At 41.5% G+C, this 27,434-nt stretch overlaps 2 protein-coding genes across 2 annotated transcripts; both read right to left on the bottom strand.

Annotated features, from left to right (window-relative positions):
* Nucleotides 1-287: 287 nt before the first annotated feature.
* On the bottom strand, nt 288-8,612 carry LOC134754993 (peptidyl-prolyl cis-trans isomerase-like 3). The gene is made up of 4 exons (XM_063691474.1): nt 8,370-8,612; nt 6,592-6,690; nt 3,426-3,544; nt 288-879 (listed from the first exon to the last, which is right to left on the bottom strand). Exons 1-4 carry the CDS (start codon nt 8,508-8,510, stop codon nt 753-755), a joined length of 486 nt encoding a protein of 161 aa, XP_063547544.1. The 5' UTR covers nt 8,511-8,612; the 3' UTR covers nt 288-752.
* Nucleotides 8,613-10,293: 1,681 nt separating this feature from the next.
* Nucleotides 10,294-27,214, bottom strand: LOC134754995 (sarcosine dehydrogenase, mitochondrial). The gene is made up of 16 exons (XM_063691475.1): nt 26,780-27,214; nt 25,873-25,983; nt 24,705-24,847; nt 22,726-22,938; nt 22,023-22,146; nt 20,418-20,626; nt 20,075-20,258; nt 19,790-19,880; nt 18,730-18,982; nt 16,993-17,112; nt 16,388-16,530; nt 14,850-14,955; nt 13,703-13,851; nt 11,713-11,987; nt 11,195-11,361; nt 10,294-10,655 (listed from the first exon to the last, which is right to left on the bottom strand). Exons 1-16 carry the CDS (start codon nt 26,910-26,912, stop codon nt 10,335-10,337), a joined length of 2,742 nt encoding a protein of 913 aa, XP_063547545.1. The 5' UTR covers nt 26,913-27,214; the 3' UTR covers nt 10,294-10,334.
* Between the last annotated feature and the right edge of the window lie 220 nt (nt 27,215-27,434).

The following is a 27,434-nucleotide window of genomic DNA, read 5'->3' as shown; positions in this document are numbered from 1 at the left end:
ACAAAGAAATATAGTTATTTATTAAAGAGTCTTTGATAAATTAAGTTTGGACGGCAAATGACGTCGGCGGCGTGAGTGGCACAAAATGTCGACGACGTGATTTACCGTCTTTGGCAGTCAAAAGGTTAAAAAATATATTTTTCACCTCAGCAGCTCGAACAAGCCTACTTTCGTCACTCCAGGTAGTGAAACAATAGCTATTTATGCAACAAGTGCGGAAATCATCTTTACGCACGTGTATCATACAATGTTTTACTATGCATTGTGCGAGTAAATAAAAAAACATATCATGGCAAATAAGTTTAATTATTAAAAAATTGAAAACAAAAAGCACTAGTGCGGAAAAGTGCTCTTTTCGGCACTAGAGCGAGAAAGAAGCACCAAGCACGTGGCTTTAAAAAAAAAAGTTACAAACTTTGTACTGCCGATTTTGTGACGTCACAGTTATCGCCCCACACACTTAGAAAGTGACAAGTTCTTATTTCGTACTCAGTAGAGTCTACCGAACACAACGAAACCACTTGTCGATAGAATACTGTCCAGTCACATGGTGTGTCATCACAATGGTGTACTATAGGATGTTGCGGCTTCCGGTCTGTATTTTACATCCAAAAGTGATGGAGATCATATATAAATATACTTACCTATATTTTTAACGATTGAATACATTTATTTGAATAAATTAAACTACATACTTAAATTACATTAATTTTAATGTAAAAATAAATAAAAATACATGTCCATCATATCGTTTAACCAGCCAACGGATTTGCGTGTATTGTAACTGATGTGATTTTGGCATCGTTAAGTGGTTTGTATGTTTTCGGGTTTACTGCCATCTTCTCTAAGTCATCAAGAGCTTCAAATCCGTCTAAGACCCTGTAAATGAGAAAAGGATGTACTTATATGAAAATTACTTTTAAGAAAAAAAAACCCGGCCAAGTTCGAGTCAGACTCGCGCACGAAGGGTTCCCGCACGAAGGGTTCCGTATTACCATTACGGAAAAAAACAGCAAAAAAAATCACGTTTGTTGTATGGGAGCCCCATTAAAATATTTATATTATTCTGTTTTTAGTATTTGTTGCTATAGCGGCCACTGAAATACATCATCTGTGAAAATTTCAACTGTCTAGCTATCACGGTTCATGAGATACAGCCTGGTGACAGACAGACAGACAGACAGACGGACAGCGGAGTCTTAGTAATAGGGTCCCGTTTTTACCCTTTGGGTACGGAACCCTAAAAAAACAACAATAGAGCAGTTTCACTACAGAATTTGTCTTCACAATTTAAAGCTTGTGTGTTTGCTAAAGGTATCTTAAGGGTCTCCGGCATAGAGTAACTTATACTAGAGCGGTACTGTCATAGTAAATTTTGTAACCCCAGTAAATTCACTGCCATCTGTCGACACACTTTAAAACTAAAAATGAAGATTTATAAAAATACGATAGAATGTATTTAAATATAGATAAATGATTTTTTTTATTTGCATTAATTATTTTTATGATTTTGACCCATGTTCTTTCACTGATATGCGTTAAAATTGTTAAATAACAAACGAAACCGTCAACGCCATCTATACGACTGTAGGCCAAAACTAGTAGCGCCCTCTGAACGAGAATCAAATTTTCTTGATTTTCGAGGCACGTTTTTTCCTTAGACTGTATCCATCTATTACGGAGATATCTATCTTTGGTCTCCGGCAAGCTCGGTTCTCCATACAAACGTACTTCCGCTCTCATTTTAAAACGATTAGCTAGATTGCCCTGAAACTTTGTACTTACAATAGGATAAGGTATATTTTAATAACATAAAAACTTCCGTGAGACAGACATATCAAATATATTAATAACGGGTCACTCACGTATTTTAAGTCGAAAAACGCTCGACATGTTTCACTCCGTACTGAGGAGTGTCATTAGGAGCTTGTGTTGGCGGTGACGGACCGGCGCAGACTGCGGGCCGCAGCCCTCCGCGACCGATGACTCGGCGCGGGCGCCGGTGGTGGTGGTGGTGACGTATTGAGTGTTGTGTGCAACCCATCATTTGACAATAATGCCGTAAACGAGGGTGGTTTCTCGCCCCCCCGGCCGCCACCGGCACCCGCGCAGAGTCATCGGGCGCGGAGGACTGCGGCCCGCAGTCTGCGCCGGTCCGTCACCGTCAACGCAAGCTCCTGATGACACTCCTCGGTACGGAGTGAAACCTGTAATAGTTTTAATGTCCACAGAGGAAAACGAGGACTACGTTTGTATGAAAAGGCCATTTCGCACGGGTCCTCCATTTTCGTCTTAAGCCAGACATCAAATCTGAAGGAGGAGTAGGGTAGGGTAGGAAACAGTGGCTCAGCTCGAACAGTGGCTGTCACCCCAATATCGCCTCTATCATGTTGGAATTAGGTTGAATGAGCCACTATACCCGGCTATGTTTTTCCGAGCCACTGTTTCCTACCCTACCCAATCCTTTCACCGGATGATAATACTATTACTTATTCTGTGTCACCGGCACAACGCACGCCCGAGTCACGTGATGCGTAGTACTGTGCCACACAGCGCTCGTTGTCGATAAATATGTATGTATTATTTAAACTTTTTTGTACTTGCTATTCTATTAATGAGTATTAAAATAATAATGTATGTACTATTAGATGTTTGGATGATTAGTATTTGTAAACTCAGTTAATCAACAGTTCTTCATGGATGTCCAGTGTAACTAATAAAGCTTCTGTTTATTTTATTATTATATATACACATACTATTGTATAGACTGTCTGTATTTTCTGCATTCATAGGCTCGCGTCACGTTAAAATATTACCTCAAAATATCAGCTAGTTTGAGCCAATATTTTATAAAGAGGATACGTGTCCTTTGCTACGCTAATTATAATTATGTATGTATATTTGTTTTATTCAATAAAAATAGTTATTTAGGTTATACATAAACTAGTTGTAAACGATTATGAATAATTTGCAGAGTAGAAGGTACACGTTGTAATAATTTTCCTTTATTTGTTAACATATTAATTATGCACAAAACAAAACTACACTTAATTCATTACTAACTTTTCTCAAGTAAAATATTTTAATTTTTTTTAGGGAAGTAATTAAATGATCAGCCGTTTTTTAAACTGATCTGCGAAAAATAATAGCCGTTAAATCATTTGGACAGCATAGGTACAAAAAATTTGCTGGCAATAAATAAAAATCGAGAGACTCTTGTTCAGCAAATAATTCACAAACGGTCAACATTATAACCAATAACGATCGGCTTCTTTTATAATTTATCTGCTTAATAAATACAATAATCGTAACAATTTGGTGGTAACTAGTGGGAATGACCCAATTAACTTGTCAGAAGCACTACCATGCCCCCCCACATGGATATAAAGACCAAATTATACCAAGATATAATATTTAGTGTCTACCTTCCAAACAATGTGTATTTCAAGTCCAAATGTGGTTGTTCCCCATAAGTAATGAAAAACTGACTGCCATTGGTATTTGGACCATTGTTTGCCATGCTCACCATCCCTCTTGCATTGTGCTGAAAGCAAACAAATATATTTTTTTATTCCTTAACACTTGGTCTAGCTACACATGCTAGTCATACAGGAGAGAAAGAGTTAGACCAAGATAACTGCAGCGATTTTGATAGCACAGACTGTGCAAGTGTTATTTATACGTCATAATTTCATAGAAGTGTGACGTTTAATACACATAACACTTGTACAGTGTGGGGCTATCAAAATCGCTGCAGTTATAGTTAACGCTATCTCTACTGAGCTCGTTCACTTACGTACTAACAATGGCATTCTGTTAAACAAAAGTCATTATTTCTTTTGTGCCTGAGCGCGTGGCCTTTGTGCCTGAGGCTCACAGACAATAGCCACGCGATCTGGTCTCTAACTCCAAGTTATATATACATATGTACATGCAGTCTGAGTGTACCTACTCTAAGAATGATCTTCGGTTTTCAGGTAAAATCGGATATAATCATGTAATTGAACATCACAATGTCTTTTTGATTTACTTGGAACTTGGTGTTCGACACGCAAAGAGAACAGTCACCTTTTTAGCCTTGCATTACACATATAGAGCAGTTAATATCTCCGCGGTCGTCCACTCTACTCACAGGAAAAGGGACGGCCTTCTCCATACACCCGTAGTCTCCATTTTCCTTTCTGGATATTGACATAATGGTAAATATTTTTACATTGTTTGATGTACACTGACCATAGTTACGTTTGACTTTTTTAGATTTTTTTTATTATTATAAAAACTAGGAGCAAAAACAGATTTCATACAAATTTTTAAATGCTCCTAACTCTTGTAGTCACGTTTGTATGAAAAGGCGATTTCGCCCGGGTCCTCCACTTTCGTCTTAAGAGGCCGTAGTCGATTTTAGAGCAAAATTTTTAAATTGATAGATTTAGTCGTTGAAATTATACGTTTTGTTGCGTAATATCTAAATAACAAGTATTGGTTTCTATTAGCACATCTTCTCATCTTGCCTTTGAATAATGAGGTCGCAAGCGTGCGTCACCGGTAATATATGAAAAGAAGGGGCAGTTTTTAAAAATTCATCAAAAACTTATGGTGGTAAATTATACAAATTGATGTATAAGAATAGTTTCAACAAATGTTGTAGATTGTTTAAGTATCAAAATTACGTTAAAATTAAGTCGATTTTCAGAGAAATTGTCACTTGTTTTGAAGTAATTTCTGGAGAAAATTGATTTCGTCTAACTTTCATTTACACTACTTCAAAGTCATAATAATAAATATGTAGTCTGATAAACGTCAAGTACAGGATATGTGTAATACAAAATTACCATGTTTAGCCGTCTAAACTTTACGAAATTTACAAATAAGAGCGACAAAATCAGTGCTTTACGCGCGTGTACCTAAACGTCCATCAGAAAAGCAAACATTACTAATTTAGTGAATCTGTTTTCAACAAATTGATCTGATAAAAGGTAAGATAAGAAGATGCGCTTATAGAAACCAGTACTTGTTATTTCAATTAGGTAACAAAAGGTGTACAATTTCACCGATTAAATCTATCAATTTTACATTTTTGCGACTAAAATCGACACCGGCCTCTTAAGACAATTAACATATTTTTTCGGCTTATAACATTTTATGTTATTATAATATTAATTTTCATATCAGCACTACCTATAAATTTTATGACAGAAGTAGTAAATGAAGGCGTTATCACCGGAGAAATTCTAAAATTCACAAAAATTCTAATTGCGAAAAAGTTGTAATTTTACATTGTTGGATTTGTTGGTTATTCTTTACTTAACTTTTTACGGTAAGTTAAAAAGTTTAGTTAGTCATTAACAAAGCAGTACCCCTGACGTGGCGTACGCGTTTGCGTTAAGTGTCATTTTGTATGGGATTTTGAGTTTCCAAAACGTCCCGCTTGGTGTGCTGTTCAAAATCCCATACAAAAATAGACATAACGAAAACGCGAACGCACGTCACGCTATCGAATGAAATTTACACTAGGGCTTCAGAATAGCAGAATCACATTAGTGTGTGGCCGCCGAAGTATCGTTCTACAACCCGAATGTCATTATGTCAGTCTGTGAGGACTGTATATTCCAACCTGAAAATCGCAGTAAAAACGAACATTTCTTTAAAAAGTTCTGGAAGACACATTATATTGTTTTTTTGGTATAGAAAGTAGAAGGGTGACAACAAGGGTTTTTAACGGCCTCCTAGCCTGGTCGGTAGTGACCATTGACATATATCTAAGGACGGGCCTTACGGGCAATAAGAATGGGGCCAGTACAACGGTGTCATGCACACGAAATCGAGCTAATCTTGCAGTCTAACGCCACAACGCGATTGGTTGATGAGTTGCCGGGAATCGCCGGGTGGTTGCGTTATACAGGCGATCATGTGGATGCTTGTGCGATGATCTTGCCGATGATAGACGATGATACTATCAACGATCATCGCCGATAGTGTAGAGGAGGCATTAGACTGTACGATTAATAAATAAATAATAAATGATTTATTCAGTAACTTATTATGTTAAGTTAATATGCAGGTTGGTGTCTCTTTTTAAGTATACAGGATACTTGTGTTAAGATACACCGCTCTTCCTTACTGGTTTGCTTAGCAACAATATCAAAACAACAGTTAAAACAAACAAAACAACACTAAAAATTAAAATTAATATTAAAATTACTTTAGCTTTGAAATTAACGTTACAGGAACAGGGATGAATTAAGTTCAACAGAAAAGAGTCAAATAACGATTGGCTCGAATTCGTGACTGACACCGCTGAACTAGCACCATTCTTAGTGCCCGTAAGGGCCCCGTCCATAGATATAAATGTCAATGGTAGTGACCCTGTCTACAAAACAAGAGGTCCTGGGTTCAAATCCCGTTAAAGGGAATTTATTTGTGTGTTTATCACAAATATTTGTGCCTGCATAATGCATTATTTTAGTAACATTCATCCTTTCAGAGTGTCACTTGCTATACAGTACTACAGCTAAAAAATAATACAATAGTACAAGTTGAGTTGATCTAAATGTTTCGGAATGTAGGTACTTTTGTAATCCTTAATTTTACCTTTAAATCTTCTCTGAATTCATCTTCAAATTTTTTACTCCAGATAGAGGTCCCTCCTTTGCCTGTTCCTGAAGGATCACCGGTTTGAACTATAAATCCCTGTAAAGTTTAAGAAAAAGGCATCATTTATTATTATTAGTTGCCACTTTAGCCTAATGGCCTTAATCAGTAGAGTCTCAGTAAGTAAGCATATACTTTAATTTAATTTTAAAATTTGATTCAGGCAACAACTCAAAGATAGATATAACTCAACTCCGTAATAGGAGTATATGGATACAGTCTAAGGAAGAAACGTAGCTCGAAAATAAAGAATATTTGATTCTCGATCAGATGGCGCCACTACCTTTGGTCAACTCTCGTATAGATGGCGTTGACGGTTTCGTTTGTTATTTAACAAATTTTACGCAATCAGTTAAAGAACATAGGTCAAAATAATATAAAAATAATCAATGCAAATATTGCAAATAAAAAAAATCATTTACTCATATTTAAATACATTTTTTGATATTTTTATTTTTAGTTTTAATCGTGTGTCGATAGATGGCAGTGAATTTACTGTGGCTACAAAATTTATTATGACAGTACCGCTCTATCCTATTATATCCTCTTTGATATACCTTTTAGACTAACATACATAGACATTTTATAAACTTAAAAACTAAACACTATTTAGGCGACAGAACGGTGTGGCTCCATTGAATCGTCTGCTCTTGTGTCAGATTCGGCAGTTTGCCCCAGAATCTCTGAAACACAACACCCTACGGGCAGAATTCAGCACACTGGAAGCACTCAATATAAAGCTGATGGCCTTTGGTTTGATATTAGGTCTATCTACATTTAGAATTCTAAATGTTTCAGTTAATTATTGCATAATGCATTGCCTAGTATCCATAGAACTACCAAAGTGGATCTGAATGAAATTGGTTACCTAGCTGTTAAGTATGGCAATTACTTTTTTGATTAGACCAGGTGAATACCTACTTCTGATGCACTATTTGAGACGTCTGATAATGTCTATGATGCACTGAATCGGCATGAAAATGTAGTTGCCATTATGCTAGATTAATCAAATGCTTTTGATATCATTATACCAAAAAGATATTACATATCTTAAATTGCTATGGCATTTGAGGTATTTCAAACAAATGGTTTGAATTTTACTTGAAGCAATGGGAACAATACATCTCAGTATCCACTTTAAATCATAAAACTTGTACCAATTTGAATATTAAATCTGATATAACTCATGTATAGAATCTGGTGTGCCCAAGGAGAGCATACTGGGACCCCATCTTATTCCTTTTGTACGTAAATTAATTAGCACAGATTTTATTATGGTGCTGATGGCATTTCCATTATTTTGTTATTTAAATTCAAGAATAATGAAACTGAAGGCCTTAACAATCTAATTACAAATAACTTGTCTATTGTGGTAAATTGGCTAAGTATGCTCAATTTAACTGCAAACATACAAAAAACTAAATCTACGCATTAGACATAAAATCAAATAACTTGTCTGTTCTGGCTGTAAGCAAAACTAAATTTTTTGGCATCAATGTGGATCTCTATGCAACCAACTTTTAGTAGCTTTACTTTTGCTCTGAAAGGCTTGAAAAATATTTCTACACAAAAAGCGGCTTTGCAGGCGTATCGCCCGTTTTACGAGTGATACGAGTTAGCGTCGCATCGCGGCGCCTTGTACGATTTTAATAGTCACACAAAATGTTAAAAAAAACCTCATTTACATGTTATTGTTTAGACATATATCTGTAACTTACCTTTATATTTCGATGAAATAAACAACCGTTGTAATAACCGCTTGCACAAAGGGCCAGAAAATTTTCACATGTTCTTGGACACTGCTCGCAGAATAATTCGATTTTTATATCACCGACATCTGTATGCAACGTAACAGACATGCTTACTAATTAATATGAACAAAAGTTTTTGAAATTGGTTAAATGTAACTATTGTATTTCATTCAAACAAATTTTGTTTGAACACAAACTATGAAAACATGTGTTAGATTAAAGGTTACTTTTCAATAATGTCAATGTCAACTTGTCACGTGACTTCAGTGACTTGACAGAAACTTTTTTTTTTTCATTTATTTGGAGTATTTTGGAGCATGGGCAACACGGCCATCAGCTCAAACATGAATACATTAGTGAAGGTCATTGGTTTAAAGTAAAAAATCTTTTGTTTGTATAGTAATCTAGCTTTTGCCCGCGACTTCGTCTGCGTGGAGTCAATAATTTGGTAAGCTTATTTTTTAAACGAAATAAATATCATATACAAAGGAAAAAATGACCAAGCCCCGGGCACTGGAGGCCTTGGTTATTTTTCCCTTTGTTTATGATATTTATTTCGTTTATAGATTAAATACTAGTGTGACTACTTGTAAAAACACAAATTAAAATATTTTCATAAGAAAGTAATTTAATTTGTTCTTAGAGCTTATTTTTTATCCAATCTGCTTTTTATCGATTACCCATACAAACTTCCACGTGACTTCCACCCCCTTAAAGTATGATTTCTGGGATAAAAACTACCGTTTTTCCCCGGGACTCAAACTATCTCTATACCAAATTTCAACTAAATTGGTTCAGCGGTTTAAGCGTGAAGAGGTAGCAGACACAGACAGACACACACTTTCGGATTTATAATATTAGTATGGATATTAAATGTTTTTAAAATTACGTTTTAATCTATAAATATAAATGCGTGTGTCCGTGGTGTGTCCTGTGTCCTGACTGACTGACTCATCAACGCAGAGCCGAAACTACAAAAGATAGAAAGTTGAAATTTGCACACCATGGTTAGCAATTTTAAGAAATTCCATCCCTAAGGGCCCCTTTATTCCCAAAATTGCATTTTTTACGAATTACAATTTTATTCATCTTAGATACAGTTGGTCAAACCAAATTGTGAGTAAATAAGGACAAAAAAATTATACTCATCCTTTTCTTTTGGGTGCTAGTACTAGTGTAAGACAAAGATAGTATGATTCTCTCTGTATATGTTTAAAATGAGACCAGGGGTGCGAAACTCCTCCGTTCGGCTCGGCATTGCTCCGAGCAATTATTAGGGTTGACACGGACCACCCATACCACAGCCACAGACAATCCTGCGCGGCGGACTGCAAGCGGTGGGAGGGGCTTGTAGGACTTGTAGGACCCAAGAGGCATCCTACCTGGGTTTTGTAGGACTCCATGTACTGTCCGCGCGAATTCCGTACACGGCTGAGGAATGTTAGGAATGTTGGGCGTCATGACAGAGCGATGGTGACTGGTGTCATTTTGTACGTACGGGCGCGGCGCACACCCCCCACTTCTTCGACCTCCGAATGCACGGGATTGGCGCGCGGACAGTAGTCCGCGACCACATTCACAATCCTACATAATGAGGCGGACGGCGAGGCGAACTACCATGTAGGAGTGTGAATGGGGGGCTTTATGTACGGTAGTACAGTCGCCATCAGATATATGGGAACAGCTAACGCGCTCACAAATATCTGACCACGCTTCTATTGTCAAGGCGCTAGAGTGCGTGTTCAGATATTTTTGAGCACCTCGGGCGCTCCGATAGATCTGATGACGACTGTACTTTTATTTATTCTGTGATGAGACAGTCCTTTGACAAACTATAAAAACACACAATAGGTATTGCAATTTACTAATGATAGTAAAAAAAACTACCACACTAAACTATGCTAGAACGTTTATTGAGATCAGATTTACAAATTATTCTACACCGCCAGCCTTTTCATTCTGTCCCGCATGAGGATCATGCGAATTCTCTTCCACGCATCCATAGTTGCCAAGGATTCTTTGGCCAGAGGGGTCGAACGGAGACCTGGTGTGCAACGTGGCTTTGTATTTATTGCCCATTACTTCGATTTCGTAGTCGCCGCTTTCCAGGTAGTCTTTTGTGACTACGGATCCCTTGTTGTTGACGAAGCCGATGCCGATGGGTTTGTCGAGATAGTAACCATAGTCACCGCGCCGGAGGTAGCCTACCGGTTCACCGTTTCTGAATATGGCTTCTTGGCCGAATAACGCAACCTGTCGAGAAGATTTTTAAAATAATTGCGTGTGTAATATGGGGTATTACTGCAATGTTCCGTCACCAGTGCAGCACTAGCCCCTTTAGTAAACCATAGAGTAACTTATACATACTGTGCCTTTCACAGTTTTTTGACAAGTTTTCAGAGATAATAAAATATGACATTGATGCATCACCGGGAAACGCAAATCCGAAATTCGAATATGCAAAGAGTGACAGAGATGTTAGATAACGAAATTTTGATACGCAGTTTCGCGTAATATTCCCTATTAGAACCATAACAATATTACGAATGGTTTTATTAATTTATAGAGTGAAGGAGTGTTATTCTTATTATATACATCATATTTTAATAGAAATTTAACATAAATGATCACATCAACACTGTCATTGCAAATGCCATGCAGAGTTAGCTTGGTCTGACTCTAGTAGGGTTCTTATCTTACTAGCCTTAACCCTATCTTCTTAGGGTCGTCGTCTGTTTGAAATTGCTACATTACCCGCCTCGACAATAATGTACTATTATTATGTTATTTACCTTGTCGTCCAGGGTGAAGAAAGCGTATTTCTTAGAGACTCCTTGCTTCCTCGCGCGGGTGACGTGCTCGTTACCGACGTAGTTGCCGCCCTTGCGGCACGCGAACCCGAGGTTGGCTTCTATCGGATTATCGTCCGACCTCACGTCAGCGTTCCATAGGTGGTAACCTGCAGGAACAATGCCGTAATGCTGCAAGGCCGTTCAATGGGGTTGGCAACACTCAAAGGTTTGTATACATGGCGCCAGCAAACGTTTTATCTATCTCTAGTTTTGTTTTATGAGTTTGGGCTTAAAGGGCGAGCATCCAAAAAAAATACAAGACACTATATTCGCAGGACCTATGCTATGTTGCCATATTTTACTAATAATTTGACCGGCCAATCCCATTATTACGCGTTGAAAAAAATGTCCATGTTAAAGGGCTGCGTATCTAACGGTTTTCGTTTAGGGGACTATACATAAAGCAATTTTACGTTTATTAGTTATCACTTGTATGCGAAAGATTAAATTTAACAAACCTTTCTCTGCACTGAGCGAAGTCAAAGCCCTCCATCCAGCATTCTTCAACCCATGCGCGCGACTCAACGCCTTATAAACGGAGACAGCATTCGCTGAAGGTATGTGCAGCTCCCAACCGAGCTCGCCCGACCACCCGATGCGCAGCGCTCGGCACGTGTAAGTCTTGTTGTCTGGGGAGTGGGACGCTTTCGAGAAGTGGATGCTGCGGTGGGTGCTCACGGGGAACGCGTCGTTCGAAAGACCTGCGTCGGTGAAGCGTTGAAGGATTCTCTGGCTGAAAATTAAAGATGTTTAGATAATAAGATAACATTGTAGGAGAATCACTTGCAGTCGCTTTAGCAAGAACTATTTACCAGAGGGCCTAGGAACCCACGCTCCGAGTGTTCACGCTCACGCCCCACGTCTTACATGTTTCAACCAAAGTACGACGGTCCGCATCAGCGTCTAGCGTGCACGCCCGCAGCGTGAGTTTCGTGGCCGAGAGGCTTACTGTCCATAATTTAATAATGCTCGCGGTGAAAATAGTGTAAGAGTGTTATCTTCGAATAAACTGTTATATGAGTTAGAGAAGACGGTAAAATCACATAAGCGCACCACACATAGATAAATTCTGCTCATGTGCACATCGCACTTAAATGCCGCCTTAAATGGGTTTGTTTTCTGTCATTCAGAAACAGTATCGGTCTTTTTGTTCCAACTACAGTGCACAAGAATTCAGGGCTTTGATATTTGCTTCACTTAAGTTAAGCCCTGATAAGGATAGTACATGTGCCGGGCCTTGTATGCTGAGGATGCACATTTGATGCTTCTGATCCCTCGTAAATGTGACGCACTGAACCTAGTCGTTAGACTCGTTAGCATAGTAAGGAGAAGGAGGGCGTATAATGCGCCGTACGCGTCCGTGTCAGTTATAGCTTTGCTCATACTATTTTTCGTGAACCCGCTAACCCGCTCCGCGCACCCACGCCAGCTAGCAGCAGACGCCCTAAGTGCGACGCGATATGGCATTAAGATGGTGGTATCTGTGTGGGCCTTACACGCTGAGGAGGCACAGCTGCTTGGTGACGTCAGTGATGGTGGCTCGCAGCTTGTGTGTGTTGACGATTCATCGTAAATACAACGAGCTGAAGCCCATTCGTTACTATAGTAACCGCGACCTTGTGGCATTGGGACAAGTACGGTACCTGTGCGGGCCTTGCACACTGAGGATGCACAGCTGCTTGGTGACGTCAGTGATGGTGGCTCGCAGCTTGTGTGTGTTGACGATTCATCGTAAATACAACGAGCTGAACCCATTCGTTACCATAGTAACCGCGACCTTGTGGCATTGGGACAAGTACGGTACCTGTGCGGGCCTTGCACACTGAGGATGCACAGCTGCTTGGTGACGTCAGTGATGGTGGCTCGCAGCTTGTGTGTGTTGACGATTCATCGTAAATACAACGAGCTGAACCCATTCGTTACCATAGTAAACGCGACCTTGTGGCATTGGGACAAGTACGGTACCTGTGCGGGCCTTGCACACTGAGGATGCACAGCTGCTTGGTGACGTCAGTGATGGTGGCTCGCAGCTTGTGTGTGTTGACGATTCATCGTAAATACAACGAGCTGAACCCATTCGTTACCATAGTAACCGCGACCTTGTGGCATTGGGACAAGTACGGTACTTGTGCGGGCCTTGCACACTGAGGATGCACAGCTGCTTGGTGACGTCAGTGATGGTGGCTCGCAGCTTGTGTGTGTTGACGATTCATCGTAAATACAACGAGCTGAACCCATTCGTTACCATAGTAACCGCGACCTTGTGGCATTGGGACAAGTGCGGTACTTGTGCGGGCCTTGCACACTGAGGATGCACAGCTGCTTGGTGACGTCAGTGATGGTGGCTCGCAGCTTGTGTGTGTTGACGATTCATCGTAAATACAACGAGCTGAACCCATTCGTTACCATAGTAACCGCGACCTTGTGGCATTGGGACAAGTACGGTACCTGTGCGGGCCTTGCACACTGAGGATGCACAGCTGCTTGGTGACGTCAGTGATGGTGGCTCGCAGCTTGTGTGTGTTGATGATCCATCGTAAATGCGCGAGGCTGTGGGACGCGCTGAAGCCGCTCGTCACCACGTAGTAGCCGCGACCCTAGGTCATATTATACTTATGTTATCAATATTCTTTAGGTAGACTTCACACATATACACATATATTATAAAACCTACTCTAAAAAATTTGTAGCTGAGGAATAGAAAAAGTGTGCACTGTACACACCGTGCACCCCGAAAAATAGGGTAAAGGCTCAGTAAAAAGGATATTTCAGGTAGGATTTCTGACTGCCATTTTACCATATATGCAACTACATTGTACAGTCAGTTATTAGGTACAGTCAGCAGAAGGATTAGCTAATCGGCTCTAAGGTGTTAAAATTGTTAAGAGAATAAGAGCGTCGTCTCATTCATATGTTATCGTTTTAGAATACTAGCTCGCTTAGGCAGTACAAATTTCACGTCAGTTCAATTTTTTTTTTAATTTTTTTCAATTTATTTAGGTAAACAAACAGCCACTACAAGTAATGCATATTATACTAATTACTACAATGTCTACAATATGTGTGGCCCACACCGCTTACCACTAATTAACATGAATAACGTTCATTCAGAGTCAAACCAATCACCGTCAGTCTTAAGGACTACCGGTGTCAACAACAACATAGAATGGTTGATTATGCATAAATATGTTGGGTAGGTACTTGGAATACAGTGTAAGAAACTAAAAGAAGTACTTAGTTGGTAGGTAGTGTTAAAACATCAATAATACGTTTTTTATAAACACTTAAACTACAACCAAAAATATCTATGTGATTTTTTTTTTTATTGTAAGTACTGACAAGTCTGCGCAGAGGAGCGCGCTCGCCTAATGAACGAACATACAACAGAGTTTTCTCATTTAACTGCCGTTTTCTACACACAAGGTTAATAATTGATGCGTTTGCATGAATGAGTCGGCACGCACAAGCGACACTAACGATGAAAATGGCTTCATTTCAAAATCGAAAAATGACTGACTGTCTTAAACACTAGGTGATAAGTTATGGACGCATGATTCCAGTAATGATACTTGGGACGAAAAAGGTATGCTAATACCTTGAACACCGGTTCGTGCAGCTGCCCGCTGCCGCCGTCCAGGATGCTGACAGTCACATCAGCTTCCACGCCGCCCTTGCCGTTCAACATCAGCGTGTATACGACCCTGTCAATATGTAAGAGTTAGGTTAGGAGTACCTTAAGTACAAGCCACGCACGCAACAATACTTCGTATATTGAAATGAAACTGTGTGTGATAAGCATTACATTCATTAATAACATAATGCGATTATAGTACAAGGTACAAGACTAACAAGACCTATATGATACATCTGCTTATTAGCGTTCGCCACCAGCTAATCCCAACACCGTCATGCTTATACGCTTCTACTATACGATTCTGCCTGTGTTTGTAAAAAGGATCGGCGGCCCACCGTAGTACCATCGCTCACACTGTTAACTGACAGTTCGCAAACCTTATTACAAAAGGCATAAGGTCCACCGATGGACAGTTTAGAGTGTTGCTGTTTGTACGACATGTTGAACAGGGCGGCGCCGTGTCTGCACATTAGGGCTTTGACTTAAAAATGTTCGGTGTATGTGTGTGAAAGAGACTTAAGTCTTTTTTAGACAGATCAGCCGTGAACGCGAGCTCGGCAGTCTTCTGCGCGTCGGGCCCGGTGATGTAGAACTTGCCGTAGTACGACATGCTAAACAGAGCGGCGCCGTGTCTGCACGTTAGTGTATGTGTGTGAAAGAGACAGGTTACATGTCTTACTTATCGTCTTTCTTAGACAGATCAGCCGTGAACGCGAGCTCGGCAGTCTTCTGCGCGTCGGGCCCGGTGATGTAGAACTTGCCGTAGTACGACATGTTAAACAGAGCGGCGCCGTGTCTGCACGTTAGTGTATGTGTGTGAAAGAGACAGGTTACATGTCTTACTTATCGTCTTTCTTAGACAGATCAGCCGTGAACGCGAGCTCGGCAGTCTTCTGCGCGTCGGGCCCGGTGATGTAGAACTTGCCGTAGTACGACATGTTAAACAGAGCGGCGCCGTGTCTGCACGTTAGTGTATGTGTGTGAAAGAGACAGGTTACATGTCTTACTTATCGTCTTTCTTAGACAGATCAGCCGTGAACGCGAGCTCGGCAGTCTTCTGCGCGTCGGGCCCGGTGATGTAGAACTTGCCGTAGTACGACATGTTAAACAGAGCGGCGCCGTGTCTGCACGTTAGTGTATGTGTGTGAAAGAGACAGGTTACATGTCTTACTTATCGTCTTTCTTAGACAGATCAGCCGTGAACGCGAGCTCGGCAGTCTTCTGCGCGTCGGGCCCGGTGATGTAGAACTTGCCGTAGTACGACATGTTAAACAGAGCGGCGCCGTGTCTGCACGTTAGTGTATGTGTGTGAAAGAGACAGGTTACATGTCTTACTTATCGTCTTTCTTAGACAGATCAGCCGTGAACGCGAGCTCGGCAGTCTTCTGCGCGTCGGGCCCGGTGATGTAGAACTTGCCGTAGTACGACATGTTAAACAGAGCGGCGCCGTGTCTGCACGTTAGTGTATGTGTGTGAAAGAGACAGGTTACATGTCTTACTTATCGTCTTTCTTAGACAGATCAGCCGTGAACGCGAGCTCGGCAGTCTTCTGCGCGTCGGGCCCGGTGATGTAGAACTTGCCGTAGTACGACATGTTAAACAGAGCGGCGCCGTTTCTGCACGTCAGGGCTTCTTCCTGGATCTGTAAACCAACTTGTTTATTATGATTCTATCCGCTTGTATTTCGTTGTACCTAATATTTCTGTATAACTTGCTTTATGTAGTCTGTATTATTTATAAACAAAATAGACGCATGGGGATAAACAAAACATTGTAACTTACTGAATAACTTAACGTACGCCATTCAGCGCCATACACTTTCCTGTCAAAACGGTGTCTGTTGTATTTTGCACAAGAGAAGTCAATTCAAGAGTCAGATTAAATAACACCGTGTGACAATAAAGCAAATTCTTATGCTTCGAGCGGACCTAGAGCTCCGAACCGAAGCATGAGACGACGCTAAGATTTGAGAGAGAGAGAGAGAGAGATACTTGTGGTGTTTTTTCATCAGTTGTCATATTTTGCGACGCAGTTTATGAAGTTAGACTTGAGGAAAGCCTATGAACCCTACTATCAAAACATAATACATTTCGAAATTACTTACTATAGGGAAGTGTTTTGAGAAGTCAAAAGAATAATCCCCTTTAACTATCTCTTCGTAGCGCGTATCTGTTTTCTTCGGGTAGTTGTGGCTTCCATACCAATCGTACTGTTGCACGCGAACCTGTAAATATAAATATTTTTAAACATTTTGTATGACTTTAAATAAATAAACTAGGTACATAAATGTCTTAAGGACCATCTAAACCATCTTACACGAATCAACCTAGGCTCAAACTAAGCAAAACTTGTACTACGGTAAATACATACTTACTCGTAAGTAGGAGAAAAACTAAAATCGAAGAGATAGAAAACATACTATAAGCGAAATTCTGTATTACCAATAGTATAAAGCTCAAAGCGAGCCAGCGTGCGAACGGCTCATAAAAAACGGTAGTTACAATCTGTCTGGACAGGACGAGCCCGGGGCGCTCCCAGCCGCCCCTGCTCTGCATGATGGCGCCATCCTCCACCAGCTCTTGGTGCAGCGCGTCGTGGTGTCCCTGCCTGCTAGCTACTTATGAACGGTAGTTACGATCTGTCCGGGCAGGAAGAGCCCGGGGCGCTCCCAGCCGCCCCTGCTCTGCATGATAGCGCCATCCTCCACCAGCTCTTGGTGCAGCGCGTCGTGGTGTCCCTGCCTGCTAGCTACTTATGAACGGTAGTTACGATCTGTCCGGGCAGGAAGAGCCCGGGGCGCTCCCAGCCGCCCCTGCTCTGCATGATGGCGCCATCCTCCACCAGCTCTTGGTGCAGCGCGTCGTGGTGTCCCTGCCTGCTAGCTACTTATGAACGGTAGTTACGATCTGTCCGGGCAGGAAGAGCCCGGGGCGCTCCCAGCCGCCCCTGCTCTGCATGATAGCGCCATCCTCCACCAGCTCTTGGTGCAGCGCGTCGTGGTGTCCCTGCCTGCTAGCTACTTATGAACGGTAGTTACGATCTGTCCGGGCAGGAAGAGCCCGGGGCGCTCCCAGCCGCCCCTGCTCTGCATGATGGCGCCATCCTCCACCAGCTCTTGGTGCAGCGCGTCGTGGTGTCCCTGCCTGCTAGCTACTTATGAACGGTAGTTACGATCTGTCCGGGCAGGAAGAGCCCGGGGCGCTCCCAGCCGCCCCTGCTCTGCATGATGGCGCCATCCTCCACCAGCTCTTGGTGCAGCGCGTCGTGGTGTCCCTGCCTGCTAGCTACTTATGAACGGTAGTTACGATCTGTCCGGGCAGGAAGAGCCCGGGGCGCTCCCAGCCGCCCCTGCTCTGCATGATAGCGCCATCCTCCACCAGCTCTTGGTGCAGCGCGTCGTGGTGTCCCTGCCTGCTAGCTACTTATGAACGGTAGTTACGATCTGTCCGGGCAGGAAGAGCCCGGGGCGCTCCCAGCCGCCCCTGCTCTGCATGATGGCGCCATCCTCCACCAGCTCTTGGTGCAGCGCGTCGTGGTGTCCCTGCCTGCTAGCTACTTATAAACGGTAGTTACGATCTGTCCGGGCAGGAAGAGCCCGGGGCGCTCCCAGCCGCCCCTGCTCTGCATGATGGCGCCATCCTCCACCAGCTCTTGGTGCAGCGCGTCGTGGTGTCCCTGCCTGCTAGCTACTTATGAACGGTAGTTACTATCTGTCCGGGCAGGAAGAGCCCGGGGCGCTCCCAGCCGCCCCTGCTCTGCATGATGGCGCCATCCTCCACCAGCTCTTGGTGCAGCGCGTCGTGGTGTCCCTGCCTGCTAGCTACTTATGAACGGTAGTTACTATCTGTCCGGGCAGGAAGAGCCCGGGGCGCTCCCAGCCGCCCCTGCTCTGCATGATGGCGCCATCCTCCACCAGCTCTTGGTGCAGCGCGTCGTGGCTGGTGTCCCTGCCTGCTAGCTTCTCGTCGTTAGGGAACACCACGCTGTAGTTCTTGGCGTAGGCTTCGTGACTGCTCTCGCGGACCCAGTGCGGGCGCGACGTCTGAGCGGGCGAGAAGCGGCGGATGTCGAATGTGAACATATTGTATTGGGGCCTGGAAGTGGGATGAGAAGTTTAATAATTTAAAACTCATTGGGGGAATATGCCCAGTACTTCGTACGAAGTTGGAATTAAATCTGTATATAAAATGAAATCAGAGAGCTGCTAGAAACGATACTCTTTTAATACTCCTTTTATGCCAGACAATGATCCAATTTACCTTAGAAGATATTAACCTAATTAAAAGTTAAAAAACACTAAATAGTAAATATAATGATTATTACGTGATTGTTATTGACCAAGGTCAAGTGGTCGTTATACCCGTTAAAAGTTGACATACGTCAATGATCTATTATAGTTGACAGAGTAAACAAAACGATAAGAAAAATGCTTATTGTAATAGATTTAAATGTTGTTTTGTGAGGCAGGCCTGGGTAGCAGAGGTTCGTGGGAGCACATCCATTTATAATAAAAAATATCTGTTTGAGTAGTTTTAGAACAAGTTTACCGCAGTCAAATCAAGTTCAGTACCTACTAAGTGTAAAATCTCATAATAACGTAGGCAGCCTACACCGAGGGCTAATGACAAATAGACGCTTTCAGTGAATTCACCCAGTTGTTGGTAGTTATATGCATGCGACACCATTAAGCGAATTCATTCATAACATATCGGACGGGCGTTCATAGATTGACTGCGTACTATTGATTTGTATTAGTCTAAGTGAATAATAACATAATACTCCAACTATATTAAGTCCCAAAACTAAACTACTTTCTACTAGAATATCCGCGCAACAACTTTACCAACCACCGGAATTAAGTGGAAGACGTATAAAATTAAAACTAAGGCGAGGCATTATACCTGCCAGTGAGAATCCACTCCGCCATCTGAATGCTGCAGCCAGCCGAGAACATCATACCAGCGGAGTTATAACCGCAGTTGTGATACAGACCTGAAATATCATACAAATTAGTTCTTGATCTACCATCTGATTGTATTTGTCTCTTTCTATGGCGCTGCTCATAAATAACGTAGTACCTATTTGTCTCCCTCTCAGCGACGCCGCTCTCTCCATACACACACCGAACACATCCCAGTCCCTCGTATAGAAGGACTTGTTGGTAGACACACAACTATAACACTCACCGAACACGTTAGGCTCCTCGCCGAGCAGCGGCTTGTGGTCGGGCGTGAAGGATTCCGGGCCGCACACCGTGCTCTTCACGCCGACGCCGGCCAGCCTGGGGCACAGCGACGCCGCGCTCTCCATGTGCACGCCAAACACGTCCCAGTCCAAGTCGTATAAATGGAATTGTTGATGGTCCGAAAGCTAGTAGATAAAAAATATTTTTTTAATATTAAAAGTACACAACATAAGAATTCCAATGCGCAGTTCTCTGTGGAGGCTAATCCACAAATATTACGTCACACGAATTTGTGGCCTTGGGTACAAAAGTCTATAAATAATTATAAATAAATAAACACAAACCTCATCAAGCACAATCGGGTTATTCTCATATCCACCGATATTACAAGTCTCGCCCTGTATCTTGAAGTACAGATTGACGTCATGGTCCCTGATGTTGGGGCAGTTGCGCACTTCCGGTAGGGCTTCGCTCACTACGTAAGCGTGCTTGAAGGGGATGAGCGGCAGCGCGGGCACGCCGGCGAAACGGGCCACTCGCGGACCCCAGGCACCTGAGCATAGAGGTTGAAAATTTACGAATATCACGGTCAGCAACTCAGCACACACGGGCGTTATTACTTGTAAACGAGGCGCACCAACAAGTCATCCTACAACATGTTATACCACAGCATCCCCTGTTTACACTTAGGGCGAACGCTAACTGGAGCGGACGCGTGCGACGGATTTTACCTATAATGACACCCGCGTGCGTGCGCCCGCTCCGAGCACCCGCGCCAGCTAACAGTAGCCCTTACAGCTCTTTTTCTATTGCTATATGTAATTTACATAATGACAGTTGTCAATGTGGAGGGGATATAAATGAGCGGTAGCGCTCTCATACTAAATAACAATGGAAGCCCCAATACTTATATGGTAACCGCGTATGTGATCTATACACACTATGTAGGATGCAACAACACGCAAGCCCGTTTTAAATATAACGTTTATTAACGATTCCAAGTCGATTGCCGCATAATGCTATCCGGTTGCCTGGCATAACCTCATATCATACCTAAGATTATGCGACCGCATTAAATGAACGACCCAGTGTATTGCACCTTTAGTTCTGATTGCGAATTGTTGTTACGAATCTCATTGCACGGGGAAATCCGTTATGGATCCCACCCGGCCCGGGAGAAGCCGAGTAGGTATGTCCGACTCACACGGACGGGGTTTCGGAAACGCGGCTGCCAACTTCCGATATAATCAATCTCATTGCTAACCTAACCCAACTCGAGACAGATAAAAATTGTTCACAGTCGTATAAGCCGCCATTACTGTTAGAGAGTTTTCACATTGTCTGATCCGATATCGGATGTAGGATCCTACATCCACGTAGCCCGGTCGCGGGGCCGAGCAAGCATTATGCCTATCTACACATACGTACACAAACAAATATTATCGGTCCGCCAGATGACGGAGAGCTCCAACATGGCTGAATTTATCGGAAGCGCCCTTTCGATATCGGATGTCGGAAGGCACCTATGACAAAAACAGCTGCAGGAGAGTGCCATTGGGATTAAGTCCGCCATTTTTGCATTATTTATCGTGTTTAGTAATAAAGCATAAATAAATACAGAGAAACACATATATAGGTATCTTACATTTTACTTCCTTCCGACATCCAGTATCGGATCGGACAATTTGAAAACGCTCTTAGTCTCACGGTCCGGTTCGGTTGATTGTCCGAGTGAGTAAAAATATTTCGTATGTCCGGCTGTTCTCTACCTGTCGCAATTCTAAATTTGTAAGCAGGCATCTATCTTTGGCAGGTATAATAATTATATGGCATTTTTTGTTAATTAAATTTTGTTTTTTTATTTATTTATTGGGGAGCCATGGGAATTCGCAAGGCGTACAGCTCACAGTCACTAGTAATAGATAGTGGCAGATATAATAAATGTATACCTCCGCAATTGACGACGCACTTAGTCCTGATGAAGCCTTGATCCGTGTGCACCCCAGTCACTTCCTTGTTGCCGAGTATGTTGTGAGAGTAGTGTATGTCGAGCACCGGGCAGTTTTCATACACCTGAAAATTAAAGCTACTATAGGGAATGTGCACTGGACTGTTGGGGGCAGCACAGGAGCCCCTTCATTTTTGGCGCAAAGTGTAAATGTCATGTTTAAGTTTCCGATTTAGGCCACAAGATGGCAGAGATTTAGGCCGCAATGGAGCGCGTGTTCAGTAGAGGGCAGCACCTGCTTTGGCGCGAAGTGTCAATATCAAGTTTACCATACCAATTTAGGTCACAAGGTGGCAGACTCCAACGTGCACGGTCCCTATAAATACTGATCTTTATACACCACTTTCTTCACTGACAGCTTTAGGGCCACTTGCACCATTCACTAACCCGGGGTTAACCGGTTAAACCTTTTTTTTGACGCAGGGGTAAATGCATTTACGCATCTCGCCCCCGGGCAATGGGGAAGCCCATTGGGGGGGGTGGTATGTGGGACACGCTCCTCCCAAGGCTCCCTCTGTTAGTCAGAGAGAGAGGAGGAGAATACCCACTAAAATCCCCGTTAACCGGTTAACCTCGGGTTAGTAGGATGGTGCAAGTGGTGCTTATTCACTTAGCGCGACTTGCACCATCCCACGATACGTTACCTTTCCTCCATTCTGAGTGGCTACTTTGATCAGCGCTCGGCACGCCATGTCAGGGTCGATGGTCCCGTCCAGCGGGGAGTAAAGCGCCATCTCGAAGACCTTTGGATCCAAGAGGGGGAACAGCTTCTGAGCTTCATGTGGGTCCAACACGTCGCTAGGGATGCCCAGTGCCTTGCCGAGCGTCTGCAGTCTCATATATTCTTGAGTTCGCATCTACATTAGTGAACAGAGTGAAAGGTCAATGTGACATGGTGACCATTAAGGACGTCAACTATTCGCATACCTACGGATTTTATTTTGACTAAGTATTGTATTTTGTATGAGTACTATAATGAGTCTCCAGAAAATATATATCATAATACCCATTGCGGCGCAAGATTCCCTCGGCTAGCCTCAGACGCCTCGGCCACGAAATGAGCGTGCGTTCCGTGCCCGTTGCTCTCTCTCGGAAGAGAATTTTTCGAAGGAACTTGTGCTATTGGGAAGTCAATCTATATTTTCTAATGAATATTAACTTTACTTTTAATTTAATACAGCTATCAGTCGCCATCAGTATCGCCAGTGTCTCGCTACAGACTTACACCCGGCGTGAGACTTCACACGAGGTCACATCACAGAGCCTACCGCGAAAATCGTTAATCAAAAAAAATTTTTTAATACAGTTGCTCAAAAAGTTCTACTTTTCGTGGCTGTTTAGCGTGCGAAAAGTTGGTTTTCGCGAACTAGTGCTTTTTACTTTTCCAATTTTTTTAAATTTATACTTGATCCAATTCATGACTACTTATTGATGAGTGTTAATATTAGTTTCCTTTAAACGTCGTAATTAACATAAAAACCTACTGTAAATGTAAGAATACGAAAAATATGCATATTTCATATTTTATTACTTACCTCTTCATCATTATAAGTATTATAACACGTTTATTTTTGAATGTTAAAAAACCGTTCTTAATAAGTTGTCTGAATGGAACGGAACGCCTGTCAAAGAAGAGGCGTATTTTCTTACTGCAAGAATGTTTTAAGTTTCCAAAGGCAACATTCGATATTGTTTTTTATAAATATACGATACACAAATAATCGTAAATAACGATATATAGGTAATAATAGTACAATGTTTTAATATTTACAATTGTTTCTGTCTTATAGAACATGCATTTGAAAAAAAAACTCATTGAAGTGGGTTCAATAATAATAACAAAATTTATTCTAGTCGAATAAAAGCTAGAAAAACACCTCTTCATAATGTCAATGTCAATGATGTCACAGAATTAATAATATAAAAAGTTTCGAATTCCATTCCTTAATACTTGTTGCTTTTCTTATTTTTTCGCAACTGTATTAAAAAACGTCGTTCGATACACGTGCGGATATGTCATTCTTAACTCGTCCCGAGTCTTGCCACTCGCCTACGGCTCGTGGCAAGATATCTCGGTACTCGTGGTGCACTGACATACTTTCCGCGCTAGAATCGAAATGTACTATATCTGCCTCCCTATCACTCGTGCAAATTCGAGCGATAGAGAGGCATAAGACGAATGCACGATATAAATTGTTCGCGGTAGGCCCACAGATCTACTGCTACGATGAATAGTTATATTTGTGCATCGAGAGGGCAACATTTGATATTTCCTTGAGTGCTCATTTTGGGTCCCAACTCCCAAGCAATCAAAAGATTATATATATCCAAATCCAAAGCATGACCTCCTGCTGCTCATACAACGTTTCACCTTAGCATAAACAACACTTTAGCCCCAATTAGTCGGTTCAAGAACTTGCATGCAATATTCGATAGGTAAATTGCTTACTACAGAGGACAATGAATTCAGTTGATTGACCAAATAAACGGAATGTAATAAAAATAGCATGAAAGTTCTTGAACCGTCTAAATGGGGCTTATGATGAAAAAAAATACAGCCTTTAAGAAATTAAATCCTTCTTCGTCACTTATTTCACTGATGTTTTCTTTGAAATGTACTTACCTTGCTGCGAGAGATGAACATGCCGCCATTGTTAATCCAACCGGCGTAGTCGCCGCTTTCCTTCTCCAGACTCTCATATACTCGGCGAGAGTCCTGCAGCAACTTTACTTCGAGGTCGCAAGGGCGCAACGACCACACTAGGCCTGTGAACGGATGACATGACATCATTTTCTCGTCGTATGAGTACACAAGTCCTTTTGCGGAACATGAAGTTTGGGTCCTATACGACTAATAAATTTGTATATTAAATAAACATTCATGCAAAACATTGCTAGGTTTAATTTAATGGTTGGATATATATTTGCGTTCTAGCCAAGGCCTTAGCTTGTTAATAGATAAATCATTGATTGAATATTCTTAAATCTTACGAAGTACATAACGAATTTTGGACAAATTAAGAAACAAATCAAATGTTTGAATTTCATCTTCGCGATAAGTAATTCAAAGAACCACCTGGGATACTCCGATGTTCTTAGGCCACGGTATGCGCTTATTATTAACCGAGTCGGATACCGATTTTGTAGTAGCCACAGAAAGTCGAATTAAAATCCAAGTGTCCAAATTAACTATCCAAAAGCGTCTGCAAGCTTTTACTTTAGATCCACGAAAATAAAGCGCGAGAGCCGAAGCCCTGGCCGTGACGCCCGTGACCCTTGAATGAAAAGATTTAAGGAAAAGAAACATAAAGGGATTCCACCGGCGGTGCGGCACAAGCACTTGTGTACTGAATATTCTTTTTCACATCACCAATTCGAAAAAGGGGTTTTTCTTCCCTGCTAGGAGGGATCAAAGTGGCACTTTTCTTCCCTGCTAGGAGGGATCAAAGTAACACTTTTCTGTTCTAGGACACTATTTAAAAAAAAATTGCTCTTTTTTTTTTAGCTGAAATAATATTTTCAAACATCATAATTACCTCATAGGTGATGTGAAAAGCAGTATGTGTCACATGGTAGCAAAATTATTTCCATCTTGGGCGTAACACACTTGAATCCCTCACTACGCTCAGGATTCTACTTTAGAATCCCTCGTTACTCTCGGGATTCAATTATAGAATCCTTCGCTTCGTTTAGGATTCAATACACACCCTCGCCGTAAATATGTTATTTTGCTCCCTTGTAACACAATCTACTAGTGCCGCACACTGGTGGAATCCCGCCTTAATAATTACCTGCTGTGTGCCAGGTCGTTCCGCAGGTTATTTTGGCTCGCTCGAGAAGGACAGCATTAACGCCTCGCTTAGTAAGTTGGTATAGCGTATTGCATCCCGCGATACCTCCACCTAAATACCACAAACTTAGTTAAATATAAAAAAAAATCCTTTCCTGTTCAGCCGCCGTCCATTTTTGTAGTCATGTCAGTGGTTTCAGTACCTACTTCGTTTTCAATTAGGTAATTACCGAAAGTCACATTTCAGAGACAATAGTAAAGTAGGTATATAACAAGCACTAGGTTCCTTTTGACTTGACAACAATGCTACAAATAAAAATGTAAGATTGTACATACCTACACAGTTGAATTATATTCAAATATAAATCCATGAAAACATTTGATAATATTATTATCATAAGTTATAATGTGTACAGTAACATACTCTACAAATGTTATTAGGCTTGTGGGTTCGCGGGGTGAACGGCTACAAAATTGACATACTTAGATATTTACAAACTACGCGAGTACTTGATAGGACACTCATGGACAAATTTAGAGGAACGCAAAAAAAAAGTTTAATTACTAATTTTGAAATTACTTTAGGTGCTGTAATCCAGTAATTAAACCTTTTTTTGTGTTGATCTAAATTTGTCTATGAGTATATTTATCTTATATTGTTATAAATTCGGATTAGGCTCAATATTCGTACTCGAGGGAGCCGTAGGTGTAAGTACATAAATTCAGAGAAATTATTTACTACTTCGGGTAGATACCCCTTGTAAAATTAAGTGGGTATTCCATATTTAACTTCTCAAATTCGCAGATTGCACTTACTCCTAATTAGTACGAGCATAATTTGGAAACGACTCTAATTGTGGTCGGTATTAATTAAACTTTTTAATGAAGTAACTAGTACACAAACTTACCAATAATCACAACATCCGCCGAAGAAACAACATCTTGGCTCGGATTCGTCGCCAAGTACCTCTCATTGCTTAAACGTTTCAAATAATGAGCAGTGTGACGCGATACACCTCCCTTTTTAAACAGTTTATACATATTGAATACTTAACTAATACGGGGGTAGCGTCAGTTTCCTACAAAGCTGAACGCGGGAGTAAATAAGCCGGCCTATCGACATGTTTTTAAGTAACGGCCAAGAAAACGGTGATAATGCCAGACGTTTTCAGTTTAGCAATCTTCTCGCCTATCAGTCAAAGTTCAATTTTTATCAAATATAACAGATGTTTGTTTTATTTATGCTGTCACGAGTACCTATCAATCCCGAATAAATTGGCATATCGGCCTGCAAATAATTATGTTAAAATTGAGGTACAAGTTAATCAAACTTTGTAATGTTTGTCCTAATCATTCCGACAGTAAAAACTGCATTTGCTAGGAGTCAACAAGCTACACAATCTGCCTACCTATATAACTTCGTAAATAAACATATTGGTATTTATCCCTCCACCAATTTTGAGTGCAAAAATAATGTAATAAAATGTTTAAAATCTAAAACATATAGTGACATAGAAAAATTAATATCTAAAAGCTAATCATATCAATTCACTTAAACAGACA

This window comes from Cydia strobilella, chromosome Z (genome assembly GCF_947568885.1).
Source record: "Cydia strobilella chromosome Z, ilCydStro3.1, whole genome shotgun sequence".
In the NCBI taxonomy this organism is placed as follows: Eukaryota; Metazoa; Arthropoda; class Insecta; order Lepidoptera; family Tortricidae; genus Cydia; species Cydia strobilella.
Note: the sequence above shows the minus strand (reverse complement) of the source record. Positions and strands in the feature narration are given on the sequence as shown.

Coding starts and splice junctions, on each gene's coding strand:
- LOC134754995 (XM_063691475.1), bottom strand. CDS start 26,912: ATGTATAAACTGTTTAAAAAGGGAGGTGTATCGCGTCACACTGCTCAT. Junction 20,627..22,022: donor GTGCGTCGTCAATTGCGGAG/GTATACATTTAT, acceptor CTCTATGCTCAG/GTGCCTGGGGTCCGCGAGTG. Junction 20,259..20,417: donor ACCCGATTGTGCTTGATGAG/GTTTGTGTTTAT, acceptor TTTATCTACTAG/CTTTCGGACCATCAACAATT.
- LOC134754993 (XM_063691474.1), bottom strand. CDS start 8,510: ATGTCTGTTACGTTGCATACAGATGTCGGTGATATAAAAATCGAATTA. Junction 6,691..8,369: donor TATTTCATCGAAATATAAAG/GTAAGTTACAGA, acceptor TAAACTTTACAG/GGATTTATAGTTCAAACCGG. Junction 880..3,425: donor AAATACACATTGTTTGGAAG/GTAGACACTAAA, acceptor TCTCATTTACAG/GGTCTTAGACGGATTTGAAG.